The 27,350-nt window shown below is 34.2% G+C and overlaps 1 protein-coding gene across 4 annotated transcripts; it reads right to left on the minus strand.

Moving 5' to 3' along the window:
• Positions 1 to 430: 430 nt before the first annotated feature.
• LOC105209826 (DENN domain-containing protein 1A) lies at positions 431 to 27,218 on the minus strand. Of its 4 annotated transcripts, XM_054235044.1 has the most exons (10): positions 26,692 to 27,217; positions 25,972 to 26,166; positions 17,729 to 18,029; positions 17,586 to 17,639; positions 17,238 to 17,498; positions 15,639 to 16,097; positions 10,632 to 10,664; positions 9,778 to 10,350; positions 5,266 to 6,240; positions 431 to 3,218 (listed from the first exon to the last, which is right to left on the minus strand). In XM_054235044.1, exons 1-10 carry the CDS (start codon positions 26,706 to 26,708, stop codon positions 2,619 to 2,621), a joined length of 3,468 nt encoding a protein of 1,155 aa, XP_054091019.1. In that variant the 5' UTR covers positions 26,709 to 27,217; the 3' UTR covers positions 431 to 2,618. The 4 variants fall into 4 exon arrangements, with proteins under 4 accessions (XP_054091019.1, XP_054091020.1, XP_054091021.1 ...); XM_054235045.1 differs by lacking the exon at positions 10,632 to 10,664 and having other exon boundaries at positions 26,692 to 27,218; XM_054235046.1 differs by lacking the exon at positions 5,266 to 6,240 and having other exon boundaries at positions 26,692 to 27,211.
• Between the last annotated feature and the right edge of the window lie 132 nt (positions 27,219 to 27,350).

Below are 27,350 nucleotides of genomic sequence, written 5' to 3' on the forward strand. Positions count from 1 at the left end.
TTTAGTTTATTTCACAAAACGCACAAAACTCACAAAATACCTAATTATCTGTTGTTTTATTGATTTAACTTAAATGAAAATATTAGAATTAACATTATTTACATTAAATATATTTACAATAATCAATAATTAATGAATAATGTTTACCATAAATTAAATTTAAACGCTGCTTAGTTCTTAAATTCATGAGTACACGGAATTTGTATGTGCCATTAAAAGCTTATGAGTAGCTAAGTATGATATTTTTGCATATGTACAATCCATATATTTGTGTATATGCCGTTGCTGCGCTGCTAAAACTCTATACATACACACTCAAATATTCTCTCCAATGCACAAAGGGTGTTTTTGTTTTGCACTTTTTATGTAGCACAAACGTTACAAGTATAGGCTTCAATATCAGGTATATATTTGTATGTATGCATTTCGTTTTTGTTAATATTATTACTTTCTAATTTTGTTTTTGTTTTTGTTTTCTTGAAATCGTTTTTCAATGTGTCTTTTGCTTATAGTCTTTTCAAGTATTTCGTTCATAGTTTCGTGTTTAGTGTAAGGTTTTGATTTTTAAATTTAACCACGAAATGGAAAAATTACAAAAAATTACAGCTTGCACTACGCTCGTTGTACAGTAAATGCATATATAATATATATTTTTACAATTTAATACAATTGATGATGTTCAAGTTAGATTGATTACAGTTTTGATGAAATTTTTGTGGATTTGAAACTGTGAATTATGCGGTTGTTCCATCATTTTGTGTAAGTTTATTTGAATATTTGGTAAATTTTCCTTTTCTTAATAATTTTTAATTAGCAAATATAAACTCAATCTAACATTTTGTATGTGATTTCTTTCGGATTTCGCTTTATTTCGTTTGTTATATGCCGTTAATGTTGCCAAAAAATATCATTTTAAGATTTTTCGAAAACATATATTTTTTTTCTTTTTCTAATTAACTGTTGTTAATGCATAATAGTGATTTGGTGTTTGAAATTATTTTATCTTTCATATTAGAAGTTTTTCAATATGCGTTGAAAAGTAGGCTACCCAAATATCTAGTTTTATCAAACTGTAGAATACTAGGCAGAGTAACGTGTATTCTCCGATTTTCTAACATAGCCTCCAAAATCGAAATATTACACTTCGAAGTTCGAAAAAAGCATTATTAAAAGAAATTATTATCAATTACAGTATATAGTTACTAAAAAGTCCAATATGGTTATCATCAAGATTATCTTCATAATTTAATAGTGTGAAACAATTTTTGGTCAAGCTTACATGGCAACAGCAATAAGAGGTCCAATATTTTTCGTAACTTAAAGTTTTTATTTTCTTCGAACATGTAACTTTGACCCACTATAGTATCTGTCATACAGTTAGTTTGGTCCAAAACACAGAAAAAAGTAGATTTTCCGGTATGGTGTAATTAATGATTTATGTGTTTCAAGAAACTAATAATTAACATTAATTTCGAAAAAATTGTTATTTTCAATACAAATGTCTGTATAAAATTTTATATTTGAATGAAATCACTTTAAATAAAAAAGTGAATTCTAATATATTTAGCTATACCCTACAGATTTAGCATATTTTTGGAAAAATATATGTATTTCAATGATTTTTATTTATGTATATATACAGCCGTGAAAAATACCTAAGAACGATGTTGAATTCTTGCCATTAGAGAAAGAAATTTTAAATGCCATGATAAAAAGTCTCCTTTCATAAACTGGCACTGAAGACGTAAAATTTCTTGATCCACATGGAAAAGTTAACATATGTATATGATTATCAACCATCGTTTTTAAGTATTTTTCAAAGGCTGTAAAAGTTACACGATCTAACTTTTTGAAATCGAAAGAAATCACATGCAAAAGTAGTAAGTTTATATTATTTGTTATTGCAACAACTTAAAGAAAAAATAATGAACACTGGTTCAGATAGCAATACAGATCGTTACATTTTCAGTGACCCCACTATACTTGTATGAGTTGCCTGCTGCTGCATAGTTAAGACATTTTTTACAACCTCATTTAGCATATTAATTATAATCAGCTGATATTTTCTGAAAAAATAAATATTAATCTTAAAGATGATTTATTCTGCGCCATTTGCTCATACAAATGTAAATCATTTTCGTTATATTTTTGTTTTTGTCGTTATTATTGATTTGTTTTTTTTTTTTTGTTTTGCCAATCATCACAGCGATTTTGTAGCTAAATACATACATACACGTATTTCTTATGCAAGCGCACATTTACAATTATTACAAAATATATATATGTATATTGTTTAATGCGTATGTAAATTTATATATGTATGTGCACATCATTAATATTACAAAATATTCTATAAGTATTTATGCGCTTGGCATTTTCATTTTGACAAAACTGCATACATACAAACACTATTCAAATAGATATATGCATATGTATATATGTATGTAATTACACTAATGTGATACATCATCGATATCTTATAAAGCAATAAACTGGTATGTACACGAATGTATTATTTAGTTGTTTTTTTTTACATTTAATTTTACAATAATTATTAATTATAGTAGCAACATACTTTAACTGCTAACATACACCACGAAGAGAGCCGTCGTCGCCGCTCAATCGAATGTGGTCCAATTGTGCATGCCACCGCCGGCAATGGCCGTCGTGTTGGCGCCACCTTTACTGCTGCTGCTGCTGCCAATCACATTTGCTGCTGTTGTTGTCAGTGTGAATTGATCCAAGCCGTACTTGCGCAACAGCTCAAAATCCTCATCTGGTGCTGGCATTGGTGGCGGTTTGCTGGTTGGCAAAGGTGGTGGCTTCACTGTGGGCGCCTGCAGCGCGCGTGTTTGTGGCTGTGCGCGCATGTGCGGCGCTCTTAAATGCTGCGGCGTGTGATATGGATATAGCGGATTGCTTACGGTGCTTGCGGTGGAAGTGTTGCCGTAGGTGTTGGTGTTCGCAGGCAAAGTGGTAGACTTTAAACCGTTGGTTTTTGCCTTGTGCGCCGTTACATTGCCATTTCGCAGTGGGAGAGGGCGTGCATTCTGATTTAGCGGATCGAAATCTTCCAAATCGAAGCTGGTGTTGTTGCTGTCGTCCAATGATATCAGATCGTTTAAGGTGTCTTCTTGCGAAGACGTTGTCGAGGGCGCAGCCGATTTAAGTGTATATTCGGGCACTGGCAAATGTTGTGGCTGAAGTGAGCGCAGCGACTGCGGGCGATAAAAGAAATGTTAATTATATTTGAGCTATACACTTGCGTGGTCTTTTGATATGTTGAGTGGACGGGAGTAGTAAATAGTTGAATTTAACTATTTTTATATACGGTCAAAAAAGCGTATGTAAGGTTAGAGTTTAGTTAGCAAGCAAATTTTAAATGTTTGACAAGGAAGAGTGTTAACGTTACAGCAATAATAAGCAATAGACAATAACAAATATGTGCTTGTTTCGAACTGCGATGGAAAATGTATAGCAAATTTTAGCTTTTTATGTTAAAACAAAAAAAATGATAGAAACTGTAACGAAAAGTTAAGTCGGGTACAGCCGAAGATTATGTTCTCCCACATACGAATTCATCATTTTGAATACAATTCTTTTATTAGACAAAATTATAACGCGATTGAAATCAAATAGATAAACGGATAACATTGTATTAGATAGATTAGATTTATAGGTGGTAATGAAAGTACCGAACCATTTTATATATTTTTGTTATCATTTTTTTTTATTTCAGAAAACGCTATCCCTAATATAAAACGAGATAATGCCGGAATTTTTAAGCTCTACTTCAATGAGGAATTTAAAGACTATGGAAAAATCAATGTGCTTGCTGACTGGAAGATCAGGGCTGGTCACCGAGTGTTAACCTTGTTGTTGTTGCTGTTGTAACGGTTATCCAAAGTTGACTGAACCGGCAAACACAAGTCAATTGTCATCGAAGCCATCTACGGGGTTGGACCAAAGGGAAGGGTTGTAAGATGGGTGGGATTGAAGTGAGTCAAGGAAGGTGTTAACAGCTTCTCTATGCATGGAGTTCTGTGCTTTCGAAGTCTGTCGCGTCCGAAGTCCGGTCGATATTTTCTGTAAATCGTCGACGTATTTCAGGAATGTACTCGTGAACGTGGCTCGCCTTCCACTAAGTGACTGCAGGGTTGGTTTCTACGAAAACACCTCAACAGAAACTGCTTGGTGAGCATTTCGTTATGCTCCTTAACAGGTAGCATATGACCCGTTGTGTAGGTGCTCGATCGGAGACATCAAGAGGCAATCTGTGGCTGTTCAGAGAGCAGTATTTTGAGAAGTCTGTAGCTTTTCTAACTGTGTCTTACTGCATCCGGGCAATATATAGGAGCGGTGTAGTTTATGTTTCTTTATCTTTCCCCATGTGCTGCTTGGTAACAATCGCTGTCGTGTAGGGAGTGAAAAAGTACAGGCTATCCAAAGTAGCTGATTAGGCTAATGTGGGTAGCTGGTCATATCGGAATGAAAACTTCTAGACAATGTTTTCTATACTGTTCAGTACTCGCTAGAAAGTGGTTGAGATATTTCGGATTGTGGCCGTCTTAACAAATTTGTGATATACTCAAAGCGTTTCGTTGGTACATAAGTGTAATTTGATCCATACTTAGGAACCTTGGAATCGAAAGAATCGGTGCTGGGACCTCTTGCGCATCATATCGAAAAATCGAGCACCACTGAGGCTATACAAGATTATAAAAAATTTTGGGAAAAAACATTTATAACCTCACAAACCACTAAACGAATTCCAATAAATCTTATACATATACATCCATCGATTCCCTATAAATGAATCATCTATGAATTGACTACATCCTAAATAGACTATAATTCAGAGAAAACAGCAATAAACCTGCTCGCAGTTCAAAACAAAATTAGATTTTAACACAAATGAATGGTACTCAAGCAGTTAAATGAATGAAAGATCACATATATAGTTACAAGAGTATGTAGCTAAAATTGAAAAACAAAAATGAAAAGAACAGGCATAGTAGTCTAAAATAACGGAAAGTTGGGGAAGGGTGTATGGAAGGCAGGAAATGGCATGTTATGCAATCCAAAAACCGGTTGTTAGATGGAGATGAACGCAGTTAATATCTGAAAGCCGCATTTCGCACTGCACTGCAGGGCCACACTACTACAACACTGGAATACATTTGAAGGTAGCACGGTACATTGTATGCAGGTTGGTAGCATAGGCGGACAATTATTTCTTGGTTGCTGGGGCATGCCCCGCGGTACCTCTTTTTTCTGGCGTGGCGCCGGCACTGGTGTCGTCTCAGCCGATGCTGTTGGCGCAGCTGCAGCTGTTACTGTTGTACGCGTTGAGTCATCATCACCCGAACGCGCCGAATGAAAGAACGATGACGATGCAGCCGACACAAATGAGCCGCCACTTGAGTCGAACGATGACGATGACACCGAAGCATTGGATGCATTCGATGACGACGAATGTCGCAGCGCGTCGTGTTGCAATAGATTGCGTTCGGCATAATCTTGCCAGCAATTGTGCTCCAAGCGCTGTAAGCCTGCGTGCACAGCGGCAGCGGCCATGGCGATCGCATTACTACCGCCACCACCCACAACTGTACCACCACTCGGGGGCGCTGGTGTCGCGCGTGTCTCAATGAATGCGCTCTCCGCGTCGCAGCTAGTATTATCACCAGTGCACTGACGACGAGGTGGTATTGGCGGCGATTGCATGTCTGGTGGATTGTCGTAAATGGAATCGGTTGTCACGATTTTGTTGGGCGTCGATGTGCGCGTTGCCGTCTGTGGCATTGCCGCGGCCAGTTGCTCTTCCTCTTTTGCGGGCGGTTGTGGCACCGGCGGTGGTTTCGTTTCGACATATGGATGTAATGTGAGTGCCGTTAGTTGACGTCGCACTTGCGGATGATTATAGTATGAGACCGTGGCGTTGGGTGTGGAGCTCAGAGTTGGGCCAGCGCTTAATGTTTGCAGCAGATGTGCGGCTGGTGGCGGTGGACGCGCTGGTGGTGGACCACCTGTGCGTGTGGCTGTGAGCCTTTGATGGTATTGATACTGCTGTTGTAGTTGATTTTGTTGTTGTTGACTTTGTGGTCGCTGTTGGTCATGTTGATGGTGGTGGTTGCTCGTTATCTGACTTTGCTGATAATGATGGCTATGTTGGTGATTGTAGTGATGCTGTGGATGAGTTTGGTGAGTGGTTGAGTCTAGACTCATGCTGGGCTTAAGCTGTGTGTGCGTATAATTTTGCAGATTTTATTTTAAAACCAAAATTTGTTGTTGTTGGTTGATGAGCATTTGCGGTGTCATTGGTTATTCAAAACAAAGCGCAGCAACATTTATTGGTGGTGGTGGTGGTGGTGGTAGTAGTAGTAGGGAGATGTGGTGTTGATAGTGGTTTAATGGCGTATTGCCGTTGCGATTGCGTTTTAATTTGGTTTGTTTATTTATTTGTTTGCAGGGTTGATTTTATGAGCAAAACAACAACAACATAGAGCATGTGCAACAGAAATGCGAGTACATAAAAATATATAAAATATGTAAAGAAAAAGAAAACAAAACAAAACCGATAAGAACGCAATGTAACGAGAACAATGAACTTACAAACGCACTCACACACAAACATACAACATACATATGTAATATATAAATCTAAATTTAACAAATATATATATTATGTATACATAACGACAATACCGACATTAAACAATTGCATACAAAATCGAAAAATCAGGCAGGCGTGCGGGGATCTTTATTTTATTGTACTGTTATATGTATTTAAGTTTGAAAATTGTTGTCAAACAATTTTCATACTAAAACAAGTTAAAAGCAATATTTCGCCGAAAGCAAATAATCCTCGGTTACACGAACTTTTCACGAATGCTTACTAATATAAATTCCCCATTACTAGAGAGAAAAACGAGAAATACTATATCAAATAAGTGTTCATCTTATACAAATCAAAATTTTCAAAGTACTCATATTTACTGGGATACATACTTTTTAAATGATTTACTTCGCTACACCCGTTGTATACTAGGCTCATTTCTAAATTGAATTACTTCACACTATCGGTTATATGTACGGCGAAAATTAATAATATGGGGATAATGTGAAGACCGATTTCATATATGTATTTAATACCAAACCACTATTCCGTCTAAATGTTTTGATCGATAGGTACGGAATAAAGTCCAGTGAAAATTTTAAAATTTTTATAAATGCCATAGGACGTTCTGTGTACCAATCTGGTCCAACTCAATAGGTATTTTGTGAGATACGAAATTTTCATTAAAAGTGGGACACACCGCAACCATTGTTAAATATTTGAATAAGCAAATATAAGAGCATAATGTTACCTCATCAATTCAATATGACCTTTCTTTTAGTAACTACGAAGATAGCCATCATGTAAAGGGTGTTTTTTTTTTGGCTTGTGGTTTTCAATAACGGAATATGTACTTCTCTCGGAGCTGAGTTGGTCTGTTACTTGTTTTATACTCAGTTTGGCTTGCCATTTCATAATGAACAGACTTACTCTGGAGAAACGATTGTTGCTGACATACGGCCTCCAAAAGGTAGTCGAAAATGGGCCTCTCAGCTGGAATTTAGTCGAGCTGCGCGGCGTTCACTTGCCCGAAATAATTTTTAAAAGATAATGGCAAACTCTCAACTTTATAATGAAGCTAAATTCTTGGCCATAACTTGAAAACTAAATTCTAAAAAACACGATTTCAAAAGCACTTTTATCAAATTTTTATAAATTTATTGATCTTGTTATAACCGTTTAGGTTTGTTAACATTTGTGGGCGTGGAAATGTTCCGATTCCATTCCTTTTAATACCAATCTCATCAGAGTGTACGGACGGACAAACAGATATCCGAAAATTATTAATATATATACACTTTATTTCTGCGATACACATTCACCTTGGGAATCCATATCTGTTCCTTCAGCTCTGCTGTGGTGTAATGCTATTGGTATTCTTGTATCCTTATTAAGAGGCGAGAGAGAGTTTTATGTATGTATGATCAAATGAAGGGAAATAGAAGTAGCTCTTGGTTTGGTTTACATGTTTTTACTCAAGAATAACATTGGAAACTACTTTTTTCATTTTTCGTCAGAATTTTAGAAGTCACTACAAACCATATCAGATTAAAAAACATATATATTTTATAATTATTATGCTTGTAATTACACTTTGTAAGTTCTCTAAAGGTTACTACTAAAAAAAATATTAGATATTTTTTTTAATTTTCAGCAGCATTTTTGGTAGGTAAAAGTCGAAAAAATAGCATAGCATGTAAGATATGCCTGTATATTCTGGAAATCGCATGATTTCAATTCGGATCCGAAATTACAATTCGTACGATTTTATTTTAGGTGTTCTGCAATTCGTGCGATTTCTTTCGATTTCGAACTGCAATTCGAAACAGCTGATTTCTTTGTGACAGTTTGACAAAACAAATAAAAGATTACCATTTGATAGGATGCATTAATGGCACTCATGCAGCTACGGTAAAACGATTTGTAAACGAACATCTTTTTTTTTTAACAGAAAAAGCGAAAATTCAGCGAGTTCTGGCAAAACATGCTGTACTATTAGGTCTACAACTTTGCTTCCGCCGTTTTTTTTTGTAAATTTAAGTTTTTTTTTGTATAAAAACGGTTACAAATGTCGCACTTTTCTCGGAAAGAAAAGCAAAATTTCCCCAAAATGTCGGGGATTCGGCTCAAAAAGTGACATTTTCAGTGGAGAATAAGTTTGGGATGCAAACAGATCTCTACAAATATTTTGTTGGGTTAATGTTGACACAAATGTCCACGATCGATATAAAAAAAATCTATTTAATCGACCAGTGCTTGACCTTAGAGACATCTATTGGAAAACGGCGGAAGCAAAGTTGTAGACCTAATATTTGTTAGTATATGCTTATTAATATTTAAAAATATTATTTTTATGTTTTTTTAATAAATACATTCATTGTAATAAATGTTTCTTAAACAAAACGTTGGTTTGGATTCAAAATCGCTATCGTTTATCTTGCCGAATATGAAATCGAAAAATTGGAACGATTCCGATTTGCAGAACAGGGCGACAAAACGATTTGGAGATATTCGAAAAAAACAAAAACGGAACGATTTACAGAACATATCAAACGATTTGAAAACGGAAAATGCGAAAATATTGCCCGAAAACGATTTGCCAAACATGTCTGATAGATTCAAAAACTAACAGACTTATCCAACTGTCCTTTTATGCATAATCAATTTACTTAGGTGAATGAATAATACGTTGTGACAACTAAATTGAGCATACATACTTTATTAATAGCGAGTCGGTTGTACCAATCAATAAAAAATTTACAGTTTGGATTATAAATGAGTGCAGATTCAGAAAAACTGTTTCCAATTTGAATAAGCCAGCCGCATTTCATGTGTGTTTTGTCTATAGCTCTAGAGTATAAAAGTATTTAAAGAGCTCATATCTTCATTATAACCGAAACCTAATCACAATTTTTACTTTTATTTAATATTTAATTTCTTTATATCTTAAATTACATGCACATTGCATGTAAATTTGAAATGACTAAGAATTTTGACAGCACCTGCCTGACACCCACACACATACACTTCACAACAATCACATAAAACAATAACAATACAAATACGACACGCACATATGTAACACATAAATTTCGGCAGTAAATAATCGAAAAAACATTAATAACTAAATGGGTAACATTTTGCAAGCAACTACTTACGCTACGATCGACGAGTGGTGGCTTAAATAACGGATGATTTTGCAGTTCTTGCGACAAATTCATCTCCGACGAACAGAGCGAGCTTGCCGGGCTAACAGTTGGAGACGGAGCCAAATGAGCAGCAAGATGAGCAGTGCCATGCGTAATGCTCGCAAAACCGTTCGACTGTATGTGCGCACTCGAGCTGGACATAGCCAGAGGCGGGGCGCGTCGCACAAACTGGTTGGAGCCATGCAAATCCTCCGGGCAAGCGTATTGAAAACTGGCAGCCGTCGAAGATTGATTGCCACCCGTCACACTGGCGGCCGCGTTGCGTTTATTGCTGAAGATCGGTGAACTCGGCGCCGAGTGATGACCACCAATCGATTTGGTTTTGCCGTAGCCGAAGCCCACACCGAAAGCGCTGCCGCTGCTGCTGCCCCCAATGCTATTGCCGTCGATGCGATCGTGCTGCGAATTCGATGTGAGATGCGAACGGAAGTGTGTTTGCGAGCTGTTCGGTGGTGTAATGTCGCGTAATTTCGATTTGAAGTCTTTGTAGGCGCTCTTGACGCCGCGTGAACCCTCCTTGACCTGTGCGGTAGAAATGGTTGATTTGTAAGTATTACAATTATTACTGTTAAATATTCAATAGTTCAAAATTAAATTACAAGCATACTTTTGGGCGTACAGTAAGCAATATTAGCGTTTACAGGATTTTAGTTACAACAAAGCAAACAAAATACAAGAACATAACAATACCGGGTGTTAATATGCAATGTAACTTATACAGTAAATACTCGTAAATAAAATAGTTGAAATTAATTGTTTTTTAACTAGCTACTGGTACATATACATATACATATGCCACTCACCGATTTCACAGCAGACTTTACGGCTGGATTTGTCTGCGTTTCAACGTAAAGATGTGCGCATACGATGTAGAAACAAGCCAAAAGAAATTAATAATGTTGTTGTTGTTACGATTTAAAATAAATTTTCAATAAGCATTTTGTAAAGTATTTTATTATTATTTTTAACGGCCGTTTGCAAAGTGATTGCGCAAGGCAGAATGCAGAAATGAACGTCGAAGCGCAGCAACGCATTCACCAGACGTCGTCAGAGTGTTGTGACAGTAGTGACAGCGAGTAGCCGTGTAGTAGCAGTGGTGGCAGTGGCAATAGCGGTTGATGATTGTGGTGTGTGGTAGCGATTTACGATTTATAAATTTGAATTTTGCGATTTGGTTTTTATGATAGCAAATTTGTTTTGGAGGACAATGCGCGTTCAAAATAATCGACGATTTTTTTATGAAAAATACAAAAAAAGAAGAGAGAGAGAGAGACAAATAATGTTACTGCTAGCAGAACTAGTATGTTTGTGTGTATTGGATATTAAATCATATTTGCATGTATGTATGTACATTAATTTTTCAAAAGCGTATTTAAATTTTAGCTGTAAATGATGTGTATAATATATTTGGAGAGCACATGTACACTTGTATTTGTGTGTATGTATGCAGTTGATATGTGTGTGTGTAGTAATGATGTTAATGGATTTGGATGTTATCAGTAAGAATATCTATTATAATTATGGCTAATATTTCCGTTGACAATGAATTCGATTATTTGAGGTCCATTGTGTATAAACAATTAAAAAAAATCTTTTGCGCATTTTAGAAATCATTACAAACCATATCCCATTAAAAAAACAAATATAATATATTTTATAATTATTCTGTTTGTAATTACACTTGAGAAGGTCATGGCCATACATTTATGGGTTAATGTTTAATTTACTATAAAATTTTCAAAAACAAAAAAAAAAATATTTTTAATACTGTTTAATTACTATTGCACTTAGTTACATAAAAATATATATATTAATTACGGATATATTGTTAGACTACACCAAGAACCCATAGTAGTATGTATACTGCATTATTCTAAAGCTAAATTCAGATAAAATATCCCTAAAGATACTTAAAAACATCATATTCGTCAAAACATTTGTTTGTTGTTTTTTTTTCAAACTCGATTTTTTATAAATTGTTAGGTTAGATTTTAGGGTTCATCCCTAAGAAGGTGCATCACTCCGTGCTGTCGATCTGTTAAAAAATAGTATTTGTAAAGTCCAAAAAACCAATATTTAATCTGCTTCCGCGTTTTATTTCTCTCCCAAGAGTTTGATCTCACAAAGGCGCAACTTATTGGAAGAAAATTTTGGGATGATATTCCATCTCGTTCTTATACAAGCAAGCTTTAGAAAATAATAAAAATGTGAAAGTGAGAAAACTTACTGAGCTCACAGGGCCTCTTATGATTTACCTCGAGCTAAAAAGAACTTGTAACTTTGCAATTGCTAATCATTGAATATAATTTTAGATGACTGAATCTCTCTATAGATAATTTCATTTCACTGCACTTTTTACTATTGTATTACCGAGTTTTCAATAGCCCCTCGATTATAAGCAATTAGTATCTATACATATTACTCTATAACGTGAATACCTTCATATCTCACTTAATTGAATATTTTGAAATAATAATTATTGCACCTCAGGAACTAAATTGCCTCATTTAGAGCCCCTTTTTGGCAACCAAACTGAAATATTTTATGCGGGAAAATTATGAAAAGAATTGTTTTGGACAACTTTTCAATTGTTTTCCATTCGAACTCATAATTCAAGGCTTGTTTTCTATTTTTGCATTCCACTGTATTTAGTTTAATATAAAGCCAATAAACATATCTGAATAATTTAATGTATTACCCATACCGCAAAACACAAAATTGATGAAGTAAATAAAATCTTTCTCTCCGACTAATTCTAAGAGGAGATTTTTTTTTTTTTTTTCAAAATTATACTCATATATTTCTAGAGACCCCTCAACTTAATGAAATAATTGCCCAAATGTTTGTTAAATGAAAATATTCAACTGAGGTGGCAAATCAACTGCAAATCTACAAACTATTTGCGTTGTCCTCGATTTCTACTAATTTCTATAGAAGCACACTAGTTGCATTTATATTAAAGCGTCGCCTTAGAAAAATATCAATTTAATTTGTGTCACTGTGTTAGTGTGTGCAAATAAATGTGGAAATCTGAGGAAGTGCTTAAGTGAAGAATCGTAAAATGTCAAAGCAATAATGTGTATGTATGTATGCCAGAATATGTATACATATATATGTATGGAAATAAGTACGTTTTTGCAATGGCATGTGCATATATTTATCTATATCAGTGCTTGGCAGTTAACGTGTTTAGTTAAGTGCTCGAAGTAAGACTTTATCGTAATTTTTATAGCCTTTTTTAATGGCGTTAAATTCTGTGCTTTTTAAGCATCTAACTAACAGTGCTCTAACTAAGGAGTTATTAAAAAAAATAAAAATGGTTAAAAAAATTAAATTATTAAAAAAAAATTATTCAAAAAATTAATTATTAAAAAAGTAGAATTATTAAAACATAATAAGTTATTAAAAAATAACTACACAATAATCTAATAATTAGTAATTTTAAATAAACAAAAAATCAATAAATAAATAAAATTATAAAAGTCAGCTAAACTAGTTTGTTAAGCAACAAATGAAAAACATTTTATATAAAAAGGAAACTTTACGAACTTTTAGAAGTGAGTGTATATAGATTGTTTTTTGCATTTATAGCTGTACTGAGTGACGAGGAACTTTTCTTTCAATCATAAATATTTGTTTTTGGATTTTTTCTTGTTTTCTTTGTATTTTTTTTTTTGCATTTTAATGGTTTGGGACATTATTTGTTTGCGAAAACTTCTGACATACCGCATTGTACTGTAAAAATAAATGAAATAAAATTTAACAGAAAATAATATTTTATATGGAACTATAAAACTATGAAAAAATAGTTCCTAAATAGACAAACAACAAAAAATCTATTTAGCTACCTACCAATGTGACAAAGTATGGTAAATGCGAAAATTATAATAATAACAAAAAATTAATGTAAATAATGATTTGAAAAAAAGGTAGAAATATACAATAAAATCTATATTAATACATTAAGTAAACTTTGTAGAAATGTTTAATCAAAGCAGGGTAATTTTTATATAAATAAATACTATTCAGCAATGCAATAAAGATATACATACATACATAAAATATCATTAATTAATAAATTAATTAATTCTTATATTAAAAATGTGAGACCTAACTATAAATTGCTTATGGCGTGAAAATAAATTTAAAAGTTAAATTATACAATAATAGCAAAACAATATTTTTTTAAGTGTGACTTTAATTATTCTGTTTATATTTGTGATAATCGCTTAAAGCGGTTCCTACGCCAAATATTTATATATTTGTGACATATGTATGTATTTCTGACTGGTTTTTAAAGGCTTATTTTATATGGAATTTTGCACTTCTTTCTTTTTAATTTTATAGGTATAGGATAACCTACAAAATACGTTAATTTTTTTTTATTCAGATCTATCGTTTTTGAGTGATAAATAGAGCAGTTTGAGACCTTGCGACGATGGCAGCAGACAAAAAATTATCCATTTTGAAAAAAAAAAGAAAATATAATACTTTTGCACTCTAAAAAGTTTCAAATTAAGTTTGTTAAAGTTTAAAAACAAACAAGTTATTTAATCAACTTTAAACATATTAAAAAAAATTACAGATTTTGAGGCCACGATTGGCCATGTGAAAAACTTTCAACATCCAAACCAAATATTTTTATTGCCTAAGGTTTACTAAGATCTCCGTTCGATCCCAGTTATGATGAGTTAGATATTGACAATTTGAAAAAAAAAATCCTATTCGCAATCCTGATTTTATTAGTTAAATCATTTATATTTTTAGTATTTTTTACTTATTAATTAATGTAATATTTCATCCTAAATATTATTACACTAAGCTTATCACTGCGAAGACAAACTGCATAGTTGGCAACATAGTACATATGATGTTATTTTGAGAGTATTATAATTTCCTAGGGTGAAAACTGTCAAAGTAAACACATGACCATGACAACATTTTTGTTCAGTAAACTTTGACTCTTGTAAAATATATAAAGTGTTATACGCCTAAGATTTATATAAGTATAACAATAATTTATTTTTTTTTTTCATATACCATAGTAATTTAAAATGTAGAGCATATATTCAGTGTTCCCAAAGTTCAAAAAATAAATGTGCTAAACGGGAACAAAAATTAACTGTGAATAGCAGTGCTTATGTCTATCCAGTAGTATGATTTATATATGTATGAGACTGGACATTATAACTCTTATTCAAATGTATATATTTCTTTATGTATTTTTTTTCGTTTTATCATTTACTCTTATGTATAATATACTAATTATATAAGAGATTAATGTATCTATTTCTTAATATTATATGTAAATATGTGTTGAATCATCCGCATGAATCCAATTTCCAGATAGCAAAAATCATGCAGATTATACCTTTTGTATGGAATTAAGTAAACACATACATAATTGTAGAGTAGTAAATGAAGAAAATGAATTTCACTGCATGTTTATTTGTACGATATGTGTGTTTGAATGAATGATCAACATGGCATCCAATGATAAAAGTTGTCTCTATTTGCCATAAGAAAATGGAGAAGACTATGAATAACCTCGACATAAACGAAATGTATAGCTGTAACTGTATGCTATGTCCAACCAACAACTAGAAATAGCAATAAGCATTTGCAGCATTTAACTGATAGCACTTTTCAGTTTGCCCGTTACCCACCCCGCACCATATGTATTTCAAGCAACAAGCAATAAAATATTTAACTTTGTATATAAAATCCTACCGATAAGCGCAAAGTTTGAAAACAAAAAAATACATTTCTAACGAATTTCAATGGAATTGGTATACGAGAGAGGTGCTCACCTTTTCCTTGACATTGTTCAGAAATTCGTAATGTCGTCGCTTCTTCATTTTCTCGGCATAGCGCGCCGTCTCCAATTCGAATTCATCCGAATAACCCAAACCAGTGTTGAGCATTTGTAGGCGTTCATCGATGAATTGCTGAAATATTTGCAGTTCCATCATTTTCGCTAGAAACGGACGCAAATGCTTCGGACGCGATTCGATAAACTTGTCGCGATTGAAGGTTTTGCCCGTTTCACGAAATTCCACAGCATCGCGATAGCCGCTTATCAGCTGCACGAGTACGCCGAGGAATATTTTCGAAACACGATCGCCAATATGCTCGTGCGAGTGGCTGAGCTGTTTTTTCATTTGTGACACAATATCCGCTGGCATTTCGCGTACATCGTCGAAGGGGCTTTGAAACACTTTCGTATCACAGTTAAGTATCACAACTTCGCCAAGTTCATCGGGTGTCATCTGAGCGGTGGAAAGAAAGTGAACGGAATAATTACAATTTCATAGATTTGAAAATTTTTAGAAAAATAAAAAATAATGAGAGATTGAGAGAGATTGTTGTTGTATTAGCATAAATCATTCCGAATATTCTTTAAATGTTTCTGAAATAGCGGTACTTAATAATCCTGTACGATAAAAATCCTGTTACTTAGGGTTAAATCGGGCCGACTTTAGTAGGAACGGCTGTCACAGCTTCGAAATTATTGTTGTTGAAATCAGCTCTTTTGCTGAATTGCTGGCTACCGTTCAACTCACTTTATATTATTGATACATCAATCAACAGAGTTAATACGATAATATGAAAAAACCTCTCTCTGGCATATTTATGACTCGGGGAGCTCTTTGATCGTATTAATAGTTAGACAGCTATACATTGATGCGTTCGTTATATGTTTCGACATCTTTGATGGCAGATATGGTTAAGCGATGTGATGCAAGTACCCGACTAATCATGGCAACCCTTTCATCCGTTCTCACGATATTCGAATCTACGTAACCGGAAGGTCCCTAATTTGTATCCGGCCAAGAAATGTCAACTCGGCAGCATTCCTCAAAATTATTTGGGTATATTGGTTATGGTCATTGACGTCATCTAACGGGAGGCCCAGAAACCGAGCTGCTTCGATAGGGTCGGACTGTATGGTAAGGGATGTTAGATGAGAGGAGTTTGTTGAACATGCAAAGATATCATGCGAGGACTTGTTGAATGCAGCACCTATATTTAGTATGTCGGAGTCTATTCTGAATAGGTAGGAGTTTAACCTGCTACAATATCTAGAACTCGAGCTCGTCTTCTGCAATAGGCGGTGATTTGACTTCAAGGACGCCATTGACTGGAAGGGAGTGAGGGAATGTGTTAGTTGCTCCACTGTGAATGGCCTTTTAGGCAAGTCTGAAGCAGTCTGTGTCCGAAGTCTAGCCGGCATATTCGGTCGACGTACATTCACACAGCGTCTCAATTTCAGTTTATACTTGATTTCAGTTAATTTTTCAAAATTTTCAGTTCAACGCATTCGTATTGAACTAATTACTTAGTATCATCATACGCCCAGCAAAAATGAAATGCTTTTAAGTTAGTTTAGAGTTTCAATATCTACGCACCGTTTCGAGTACTATTTGCGGCACTCCAATCAGATATGGCATTGGCGCACTCAAATAGTCTTTTAATTTCATTGGCAACACTGGTATAAAGATATGCTGCCACACCATAGGATAGAGAAACGCATTAGCCGCTTGTATGCACGACGACAAACGATCCAGACGGCGTGATGTGAAAATTATGCGACGCTCGGCGAGCATTGCTGCGAATACTGCAATCATATTCTTTGGATCCACAAAGTTATAATACAGATTTAAATTGTGCTGTAAAAAGAAAATAAGAAAAAAACGTATCATCATTAATGTCGGATGTATGTATGTATTTCTAAGCCGCCGGCACTTGTGACTTACATTCTCGGGTATGCTAGGCAATTGAAATTGCAGCGGCCGCTCAAACACGAAATACTGTAAACAAACAAGCACAAAAATGCATTGTATTAGATTAAAGCACTTGAAATGTACCACACTGAAGTGATGTGAATGTGTGAACTTACATTTTGCCCGCCATTGTAGAATAATTTCAAGTGTCCGCCCGGATCGGGCACACCGCGATTATACGCCTCGGCGAGGAAAGTGCTGAAGTCATCATTGGCATTATTGATGCCCGTTGTGGTGGTGTCGTCGCAACGCCGCAACTCGGCCAGCAGTGTCAGCAATCGCAAAAATGTGTCATGCCATGGCAAAGATGTGATTATCACCATCGCGGTGTCCGTCTTCGGATCGTGGCGACAGAAACCAAACCGCCACTTCGAGTCGTCTGTTGTGAGCACGAATGAATACGATTGCACAGAATCGCTGCAAAAATGTGATATGAAAGAAGAAGAAAGTAATAATTAGATTAAATATTTTAATTAAAAGTGAATTTTATCTTTACTATTTGTATATTGCAGCTAAAAGTCCATTGTGAAACATCACACTAGTCGTGAGAAGAACTAGCTTGTCACTAGTTTTTATGATTCAATTTTAAACTATAATAAACTAATTATTTCTGACCCAATTCTGACTATGGATATCTTGAAAAATATCGACAGAACTACGCTAGCGTTATCTAACGAATTTAATGGCATATAAGTGTAATATTTCTTATGGGATTAATTGTAAGTTATTTAGAAAAGGGAGGCCTTTCAAGTCAAATTTTCTGCCTAATTAAAGTACTTAATATTTTCGAAGACAAGATTATTGGTGTAAGATATAGTTTATACACTAGTTACGATTATAACAGTTATACCAACTCTTAGCCCGTGGATCTTAGCTACTGAAGTAATTAAAGGTAAATGTTGAACTAAAAAAAAAGCTGATCGAATTCAAAACGATGTCATATGGAAGGTAGGGGTGGAGTAAGACAATGTCAGCCTCGAAATCCAGCGCAGAATCACTCTTGCCAACAGGTGCTACTTTGGACTGAGTAAGCAATTGAAAAGTAAAGTCCTCTCTCGACGAAACAAAATCAAACTCTACAAGTCGTTTATCATTCCCGTCCTGCTTTATGGTGCAGAAGCTTGGACGATGTCAACATCAGATGAGACTACACTAGGAGTTTTCAAGAGGAAAATTTTGCGCAAGATATATGATCCTCAGAACCTTGACAACGGCGAATACCGCAGACAATGGAACGATGACCTGTACGAGTTATACGACGACATTGACATAGTTCAGCGAATACAAAGACAACAGCTATGCTGGCTAGGTCATGTTGTCCTAATGGACGAAAAAACTCCAGCTCTGAAAGTGTTCGATGCAGTACCCGCCGAAGGAAGCCGAGGAAGGGGAAGGCCTCCACTCCGTTGGAGGGACCAGAAGGAGAGCGACCTTGGGATCTCCAACTGGCGCCGAACTGCGAGGGAAAAAGGGGAGTGGCGCACTATCATCGATTCGGCTATAACCGGCTAAACGGTTCAATGACAATCACATACATACTTAAGAAGTATTAAAAAAATGTATGATAAGTTTATTCTTTAAATTTGGTTCAAATTAGTAGAATAGTCGCTAGGATATGGTACTGTTAAGCTTACATAACTCGAACTCTTGAATTGGCAATAGAAGTCAAATTTCATAACAATTCCCTTCCATAAATCGAAGTCTCTAACTCGACGTTTTTTTGTGGATTATGGCGATTCGAGTGAGGGAAGTTCAACTGTAGTTTACTTAAAAATGTCCATAATTTTTAAAACCAATTATATAAAAAAAAGATTTTTAATTTCTATAAAATATCTGACAAATTTACCGACATTTTCGGAAAAAATTATCCATTGACACTGAGGTCCTCATGTTAGATATCTGACGCCTAGGGATTTTTAAATGAGTGATGCCACACCTCCAATGCAGTATTTGTACAAAGTTTTATTCCGATATCTTCATTAGTTCTAGATTTACATATTGCAAAGTGTACGAATCAGATGGAATTCAAAAAGTCAACTCAAAATATCGATTTCGAGCATTTTCAATCCATAACATTAGCATCTCTTCTATATATCTCTTTTATAAAATTTAGAGTTTCCGACATTTTTTGTTAGTGATTCAACGCCCATTTAGTAGTTTCGACTTTTGTATGGAAGGTGGATGTGGTTATAATCCGATTTTTATACTTATGATGGGATGCTAACGAGAAATTTATTTACTTTTGGGTTATATAGTTTTAGAAATTTGAGAGATACATATATATCTAATTCGTTTAGTTTTAGTTGTTACAAACAACCGTTATGCAATCAAACTATTACACTCTCTTTGCAACATGTGGTGGGAGCAAAAATGTGAGGTATGGCTTTTTTAGTGGCGCAAGTTTTGAAAATAAGAAATAAACATGAATGGATTGAGTCCTATCGGATGACAATTATATACGAAGCAACCTTTCGTAACCACCACTAAAATCCGTCAATGTCATATGGGCACCGAAGACGAAAAATCCCAAAAAGTGATTTCAGAAGACCGTAAAATGAAGTTGATTGATCGCCTCACACTTAACATATCTCATTTGTTTTCTTTACGAAAGTTTCATTAAGTCTGATTGAAAGCATCTCCATGAAACGTACATATTTTGCTTTCTACCAAATACTAATTCAGCTGCATGCATTACTAATAGTTACAGCAGGAACTGGATGTTTATGTGCATACATTTTTATGGTTCTCCATTATTTATGTATGTCTCCAATTATGTACTCATCTGTATGACCGGTTTCAAGCGTATCTTGTTTGTTTTTAGTACATTTGTGTCTAGTTGTTAATATCCACATACCTACATACATTTCTAAAAAGGTGTTACTCATCAAATCTCGATTACTCATCGCTCTAAAAATACCGTAGAACACTTCAAAGTACAAGACCTTTCGTATGATCACATACATGTCTTTGTAAGGTTGTCTGGTGATAAAATGTAAATAGATTGTTATATAATTCATGTTAACAGTTACAATTATATAGATAGGCATTTGTTGGAGCTGCTCTCCGAACCCGACGCCCAAACTAATACTTTGCATCAAAATGATCAGTGTGACGAGACGAGTCAAAATCCGAATGTCTGTCTGTCCGTCCGTCCGATATCTTGACGAAACTTGGTACATATGTTCCTTGGGACCGTGAGAGGGTTGCTGTCGAAAATAGGCAAAATCGGACCAATGCCACGCCCACAAAATGGCGAAAACCGAAAACACATAAAGTGTCATAACTAAGCCATAAATAGAATTTGGTACAAAGGATCGTCCTAGTAAAGGCCACATTTGGATGTAATTTTTTTGGGAAAGTGGGCGTGGCCCCGCCACCAAATCGGGTTTCTGTATATATCTCACAAACCAATAAAGCTATATAAACCAAACTTTCTGCAGTCGGTTCTCTTACGTACCTCACCATACACCATGAAAATTGTTAAAATCGGATAATAACCACGCCCACCTTCCATACAAAGGTTAGGTTGAAAATTACTAAAAGTGGGTTAACTCACTAACGAAAAACGTCAGAAACACTAAATTTTACGAAAGAAATAGCACAAATAAGCTGCTCTGAGATTTTTTTACAAAATGGAAAATGGGCGTTGCATCGCCCACTTATGGGTCAAAACTATATCTCAGGAAGTACTCGACAGATTTCAATGGAATTAGAATACATAATATTTTCTTGAGCCGTGATGACACGTGTGGAAAATGGATGAAATCGGTTCACAACCACGACAACTTCCCATATAACTCATTTTTGAATTCCATCTTATTCCTTCACTTTATAATGTATACATATGGAACCAATGTAGATAGCGAAATAAAACTTTACACAAATACTAATTTTTTTCACTGAAAATTTCGGTAAATCTTAATTTAATTCAGAGGAAATATTTTTCTTCTAATAGTGTGTCTCTGTACCAGAAATGGTTAAAATCGGGTCATAACTTTCCTTATATATGAATATATATGAATATATGAAAATACCTAATTATAGAATTTAAAAAAATAGGATGAGCTTAATAGCGTATAAATCGGTTAATATGTGAAATATCTTAGCCAAATTAAGTGAGCATATACTCTGGGATATAATGTATGTTGGTGATGAAAATGAGTGAAATCGGTGCAGGAATTACCTCAGCCTATATACTATATGTGATGATTTTCGTTTTTCTATTGGACTCAATGCCGTATATATGGGTCAAATTGTATATTATCTTAATAAAATTTCTTCAATAAATTGCGAGAGTTTAAAATGTTCGGTGACACCCGAACTTAGCTTTTCCTAACTTGTTTACTTATAAATTAATCTCCCGAAAAAAATAGTTTGGTCCAATATCCCAAGTGTCGATTTTGTCGCATAGTATTTTCTCAATGTTGTTTCCAATTTCGAACATTGTTCGTCGGCGCAATTTGACCCAGTCTAATGCACTAATACATACATTTAACTTTACTGTTCCTTATGCCGTTATTGCATATATTTTCGTAAATGCATAATAGACAAGCAATATCACATTTCCCCTTGGGCTTATTAATTACTGCAGACACTTACATACACATGTATGTATATGTAATATATGTGGCGCAGACCCAAAATTTACGAAAAATTACAATCTTCGAAAGTAAAATAAATCAATAAAAATCCACTCATTTCGTTACCTAATAAAAAAATTACGCGAATAAAAACGATTGGCGAAACAATAAAAATAAGTAAAATGGAGCGAAGTCGTTTTCGTTGCAAATTCGCAATGCTCACAAAGCTCACAAAGACATTTATATTTATAACGGCATGCAATTAAATAATTAAAATTTATTATTTATTATTAACATTATTTTATAATAAATTTTTATGTAGAGTTTGCATTTATGTATTATATATGGATTTATTTCCATAAAATAATTAGTGCCAAATCAATATTCGTTTCGGTCATTACTCCACTATATGCTTGGTTGACACTTAATATTCAGATTTTATTATCAAAAAATATCGTTACGAATGCGGTTGGTAATTCAGGGAATTCGAGGGTATGACGTTTAGTGATGTAACGACTGTAGGTTATGCTGTACTCGCACTTTGTACTTTGGGTACATTGCCCAAGTGGGTTAAATGTCCAAGTGTACTTCATAAACCCTTGAAACAGTTAAATTAGCCGAGATAATTAAGAGATTAGCTGTCTTCGCTGAAGCGACAAGCGTTAGAGAGTAGCGAATCAAACAAATTAATTGGCAGCAGTGGAAAAGACTGTTGAATATTGCACATTTGATTATACTTTTAGGGAGGTAATGATATCTATTAACGCGAAACTAGTCAAGGACTGAAATTTATAGGTTTTTTATATTGCCACAACAACTATTTATACTTAGATTGAGCTCGTTGAGGAAGCATAGTGTTTTTTTGATATAAAATTTGCTAAACAGATTACTATGAATTGGCTGTCAGATCGGCAGGAATGCAGGAAGTGTCAAGAGCATAGCACCAAGGAATCAGTGGAGCATCTCTTGTGCGTTTGTCCTGCGCTTCAGGTATCTGGAAGTTCCACAGTACAATAGGTTGAGGTAGGAGGAGATATCGTTAGTGAGGCCTCATAATTTCTTAAAATTGGCGTCAAGCACTGGCATCCTAAACGTTGACTACTACTCAGGTAATACATGACGACACTCCATCTGATATCGCTAAGGACCATAACTGGCTTATGTGTGGCTTTTTGGCCCACCAGAATAACCTAACCTAACCTACTATGCATAAAGGAAAACTTTGATGCATTTATAATAACTATTTTTACGAGGAAAATACGTAATAGAAAATAAATTACTGGTCTAAATAAGTTTCTATCGATCGGTGTTCAAATTTTAGCAATGGCCGTCAAATCACTGGAACCCCAAAACAACAAAGGTAGACTAACATGCAGGAAAATACGTTAACTTTGAATAAAATCTCCATTAAAAAAATAATTACATGCGAGCAACAAAAATCGAGATAAATTAATTTATTAGTGAATGAAAATACTATTGAAAATTAATCTCATAATTTTGATTTTAGTTTTTTTTTTAAACTTTATTTAAAAGCGGACAGCCCTAATGTGGCATCAAGAGTGTTTTATAATGATTTATTACGTTTACGAAAATACAGTTTCCCATACAAAATTATAACACATCAAGATAACAACAATGATATTTTAATAAACACTTCAGCTTTATAAAAACGAATAAAAATAAAAGAAAGAAATATGAGTTAATTACAAAAACATACAAAATGGTAAATATTACAGCAAAATATATAAAAAGTAACGCAAAGAAAATGTAGAAAACAAGAGCGCAAAAAAAGTAAAACAAAGAAATAAATGGTAACACAAGACAGAAAAACCTAGTAAATAAAAACTTCGACGCAAGTCAGTTAAACGAGTATTTATGTACATATGTGAACATATGAACTGTAAATATACTGTATGAATGTAGTCGTATCTATGAAACTCTTGTCTTGTCTACAAGATACCAGATTGTGACTAATCGTATGAATAAACAAAACAAAAAGTAATAAAAAAACACCGTTTCATTTGATGGTTATTCATGAGTGCTTTTGGCGCTCAACGCTACTGGTCAAAGGAACACACATTCACATGTCTGTCTGTGTGTACATACTTAAGATTGTGGGGTACGCAAACTCAGTTATGAAATAAGCGTTATTATTATTATTTCTTAGCCGTAAAATTGTATAATAATTTTTACAGTTTACAAAGGGCGTTATGCCCTTGAGAGTTTAAGTTATGTTTTGAATAAAACCACAATAATAATTTTATTCTTATTTTCTTCAGTTTTACTTTCAAACTTATTATATAAAAATTAGTAATATTTTTTATGTGTATATGTACATACATAGAAATGTACACATGTTTATGCCTTGGCAAAGCGTGTAATATTAAATAAAAATTCTCTTAATAACTCTTCTTAATAAAAGCTAAATGTCTTATCACAAGTTGCGCTGAGCACATTCCCCAGCATGAACTAAAAATACTCCAAACGATTTCTTAAAAAAACACGCGCACTGCATATACTTTAACCAAATGAAAGCAATTTTTTATGCCCACAACGAACGAATCCATGCTTACACTTACATACATACATACACGTGTTCATACACATAAACATATTTAAAAGCTTGTACGTCCGTGCAAACATATCGAAACATTGCCAACAGGTGTGCATGATTACCAACAAAACTATACATATAAAGCAAATTTGTTTGCACAACAAATATAGTATGTACAACAACAATGTTAGCAATGTAATTTATTTATACAAACTGTATTTGCGGTTGTTGAAAATAAATTGGTGCTTGAGATTTTTCCATTTTTTATGAAACGAGTGTTTAATTGTGTAAATACAGTAGAGACTTCTTAAAAGGAACAGGAAAGTTATTGGATGATTGTGTACTGAGCTTACTTAATTGTTTAAAGTTATTGTATGTGTAAAAATGTTCATTTCATTCTGCTGCAATATTGAAAATAAAAAGATAAGTAATTGAAAACAAATATTTAATAACATAATTCGATCCGCTCTAAAACTGATTTTTTGTAAAACTGGTAAAAATTTATAATTTTTACAAATATTTTAGGATATAAGATATCATCAATTAAATTAGAAATTTCGAATGTGATGTGAAAACACAACTAATTAAAAGTTGATTTTGTTGGTATTTTTCATACACAGTGTTAAAACGATATGAAGCAATTCAATCCATTTTTCGCACATTGGCCAATAGTGCCCACAGACTGGTCAACATTAAAGTTGATACCAAAATATTATAAAATTTAAGTGTATGTGTACACAGAGGTATGCATGTATGTATATAGTAATGGGCGAACACTTGAATGAATCATAGACCAGTCGACGCATGGCAAAGAGCATTGGCCAACTCGAAAGTAAACGCTTAAAATCAACAACACACACAACTGCATCCATGTGTACATATGTACATAGATATATATGTGCAATTGCAATAATGTATAATAACAGCAGTAAATATACCGTGACAATGAAGGACGGTAAAATGTGTTGAGGAAATGTAATGACACGCATTATACTGTTCGTACATACAAATGTGTACATAAAGGTATTTGTTCATACATATTTAGGTATGTATAGGATCTATTCACTCGAACGTGACTATGATGTTCGCCGGATTAATTTAACCGGAAGTTCTACCCGCACACTTCTCCTACACATAATTTACATTCTTTTGGAGTACCTAGGTACATGTTTGCTTTGGTGCTATGACATAATTCTATTTGTGTGTTTTTATATTTTCTACTCACCTTTCGATTTTACAGGGGAATGCAAAGGCGGGTATATCAGCCATTGTCTTCTCATCGCGATATCCCTCCGGAAAGCTTTCGACAATGACACAAGACGGCGTTGTTTGGCTAGCGCCCGTAGGCGTACTACGTTTATCTCCATTATGTACAAGCGCTACTTCACACCAAAACTCGAACAGTTTTTTCACATCCGTTCTGCAAACAAAATTTCACATTTCTTATACACAAATACAAATATTTTTATTAAATTTAAATATAACTGAAAGATAAGACACACTTATGGCAAAAACGCTTGAAACTTTTTGCTTATCACTTTTCGTGTAAATCAGCATTTCATTTCAAAAATTCTCATCAGACAAGTTGGTCAATTGAGATGAAATGCACTTGAGCGTAACGCCTACTGAATAATTGTTGTACATTAAACAACACACACACACATATCAGCTTGTCACAATTGTATAAACAAGACTACGAATTATGATTGTTAGAGGATGCCTTATTCAGTTGCGATGAATGAGGGGGACTTCTGACGTTGCAATTTTCTCATGGTCACAAGTTCAAGTCATTTTTTTTCAAAGAGGCTTATCTCACAACTTGTTTGTAAAGCGGGTTTAGTATAAAATAAAATTTGATTACAATTTGCACGCTTTACAAATTTCATGGAATTACCACTGCACTAAATATATGTAATATATGCGACATAGAATCGGCGACACTCACTTAATACGGGAACTCATACTCGTTGCACTTTGCAGTCGCCGCCCTGCTTCCACAAAGAGTTTCCACTTATATTTTGTTGTATTATGCCCAAACCATGATGTTAAATTATATAGTACGGAATAGCAAAATCACTTTCTAACAATTTATTTTCTATTTAAACACTACAATAATGTATGTAAAATGCTATTGACTGCTACTTATTTATGATTTCTTATTATCTTTTCGTAACTTTTTCTGCACGACGTCACTACCGATTTCCGCACTTTTGCAAAGGGTTTTTTTACCGACACCCCTTTAATTTTTCCGTTCACAACCTACGCCTTTTTAACACACGCTTGCGTTTCAAATTAATACACTAGATATTTACAAATTATACGACATTTCTTCTGTTTAAATTATTTATCAAGCTAGGCATTAAACAAATTAATGTCCCCGAGACAAAAGCAAAAAACTGTAATGAGAAATGTACGAATTGTGAAAATCAACGCAACAAAATAAATTAAATGACAGTTCAAATCAGATGAGTGTCAAAACTGAGCAGTGTTGCCACTACTCGGGGTAGTCTAGTCAGGAAAGCAGGGAAATTTAAAATTCCCTACTTTGCTTGTAAATGACAGTTGGTCGGAATAAAGTAGCGGAAACGGATAAAGCAGCAAGTT

The sequence above is a fragment of the Zeugodacus cucurbitae genome, chromosome 6 (assembly GCF_028554725.1).
Source record: "Zeugodacus cucurbitae isolate PBARC_wt_2022May chromosome 6, idZeuCucr1.2, whole genome shotgun sequence".
NCBI lineage: Eukaryota > Metazoa > Arthropoda > Insecta > Diptera > Tephritidae > Zeugodacus > Zeugodacus cucurbitae.

Coding starts and splice junctions, on each gene's coding strand:
- LOC105209826 (XM_054235044.1), bottom strand. Junction 17,640..17,728: donor TCTACAATGGCGGGCAAAAT/GTAAGTTCACAC, acceptor GTTTGTTTACAG/TATTTCGTGTTTGAGCGGCC. Junction 16,098..17,237: donor CGCAAATAGTACTCGAAACG/GTGCGTAGATAT, acceptor TCCACCGCTCAG/ATGACACCCGATGAACTTGG.